The sequence below is a fragment of the Eucalyptus grandis genome, chromosome 4 (genome assembly GCF_016545825.1).
Source record: "Eucalyptus grandis isolate ANBG69807.140 chromosome 4, ASM1654582v1, whole genome shotgun sequence".
Lineage (NCBI taxonomy): Eukaryota > Viridiplantae > Streptophyta > Magnoliopsida > Myrtales > Myrtaceae > Eucalyptus > Eucalyptus grandis.
In genome coordinates, this window is record NC_052615.1 from 591,706 (window position 1) to 593,700 (window position 1,995).

Sequence of the window (1,995 nt, forward strand, 5' to 3'; positions counted from 1 at the left end):
CTTTCCACCTCTCCCTTCCAAGTTGGAAGGGTAGCCACTGGGGCAAACCCCAGTGGTTAATGCACTCAGATTACACATACTAATTCGTTCATTATCCCTAAATACGTCTAGTGATATTGGAGTCCAAGCATCACTATATATCATATACGTCTTTAAATAGTCATAAATTCAAATGTGGCATATGTGGACTATACCTTTGACACGGTTATAAGATTCCCATCTACTGGCATGTGTTCAAATACATGGTCCCCACAAAGTCAAATTAGATAACCAATGACCATAGAAAAAGATATGCCCAAACATAAATTATGCCGCGGGGCCAGTACACACATGACCCCTTGTGGTGGTGCTAAAGATGCATGAACAGATCCACTTTCCAGGAAGAGCCAGTGCCCCTTTCCTCGAAAACATCGGACTTATAAAATTTCGGGCCAGAACATTGAATATTATGGACTTTGCATACACGTGCAAGATACGGGAAAGTCATAGGAGGACCACCGTGTATTTATAGGCACCTCAAAGAGTAAGCTTCATCATTCAGGCGAAGGAGAGGCTCTGAAAACAGCATTTTCACAGGTCTCTGAACTGATCAGTGTCAAGCAACATAATGGCCAGGTATCCAAGGAATGACAAAAGCAACAATGAGACAACGCTTAAAAAGGGTGCTTGGAGTGCCGAAGAAGATCAAAAACTAGTGGCTTATATCAAGAGATATGGCATTTGGAACTGGACTCACATGGCCAAACCTGCTGGTCTGTGATGCATAATTCATATTCTCGTTTGCTTCTCTTCATTTATGTCTGGTCTTTCTGATTTTTGTCGGCGAATGTTCGACTGACCCTGGTCTTGAATCACATGCGTAAACTCCCAGGTTTGGCAAGAACTGGCAAAAGTTGCCGTCTCCGTTGGATGAACTATCTGAGGCCCAACATCAAGCATGGAAACATCACCAAAGAAGAGGAGGAGACCATCATTGTGCTGCACCGAGTTCTTGGAAATCGGTAATTAATTACACTTTAATTGAAAGCAAAGTTACGATCTTAATTGAAAGCGCTAGCGAATTAATTGCCTTTTACTGATGAAAATGTCTTATATTTCTTTGTTTCAGTTGGGCCGCGATTGCAGCTAGGCTTCCCGGAAGAACTGACAACGAAATAAAGAACTATTGGAATACCCGCTTGAGGAAACGGCTCTCCGAGGAGAAGTTTTGTTTGCAGAACACACGCAATGATGTTAATCTCCATACCGATGGAAAGGACATCTCATTCCATCCCTTGAATGATAGTCCGAATGCAACAAACCTGGGACTTGACTATCAAATCCCGACAACAAATGCAGATAACCCTTGTCCTTCCGTTGGAGTCTATGATGAGAAACCATGGAGCTATGACAGGTGCTCATCACAAGAATATGGAAATGGTGAAGGAGAAAGCTTATGGAAGCAAGTCCTTGCAGTGGAAGATTTTTACATAGAAGGAGATTCGAGTATATGTGCGCCAAATCAGGAACTAATAATGCCTATTTTTACGGACTTCGCTAGTTCTTATGATGATTTTTTCCTAGATTTGTGGGGGGAATCATGAAGATTGTAATTAAATTAATCTTAATTTCGTAGATGGACTGGAAAAGTATGGTTTATGTTAATGCAAAGTTTCTGAGGGTGATAAATTTGGTGCAGCTATGATTACCCCAAATTGTGAAATAGCATGTTTATCTGCCATATGAATGTCCTTGGACGAATCAAGATGATTTAATAATTGACTTTGCTTATTTTGCTTTGTAAAATTTTTCCCGTATTTTGGCCTCTTTCCTCTTTATTTTGAATTCTTTCCATGGTTTTGCAAGACATCCTACTTTAGCATTTCTCCTCTCTGTCTCCGTCTCTCTCTCTCTCTCTCTCTCTCTCTCTCATGTGTAGGTTAGGGTGGCAGAATAAAGTAAAAACATCGAGTACTCTGAAAGAGTCTTCTAGGTTAGAGTGGCAGAATAAAGTAA

At 40.9% G+C, this 1,995-nt stretch overlaps 1 protein-coding gene across 1 annotated transcript; it reads left to right on the plus strand.

Moving 5' to 3' along the window:
* The first annotated feature begins 553 nt into the window (after positions 1-553).
* LOC108959170 (transcription factor WER) lies at positions 554-1,583 on the plus strand. Its single transcript, XM_018872520.2, has 3 exons — positions 554-752; positions 872-1,001; positions 1,109-1,583. Exons 1-3 carry the CDS (start codon positions 608-610, stop codon positions 1,581-1,583), a joined length of 750 nt encoding a protein of 249 aa, XP_018728065.2. The 5' UTR covers positions 554-607.
* The last annotated feature ends 412 nt before the right edge of the window (positions 1,584-1,995 follow it).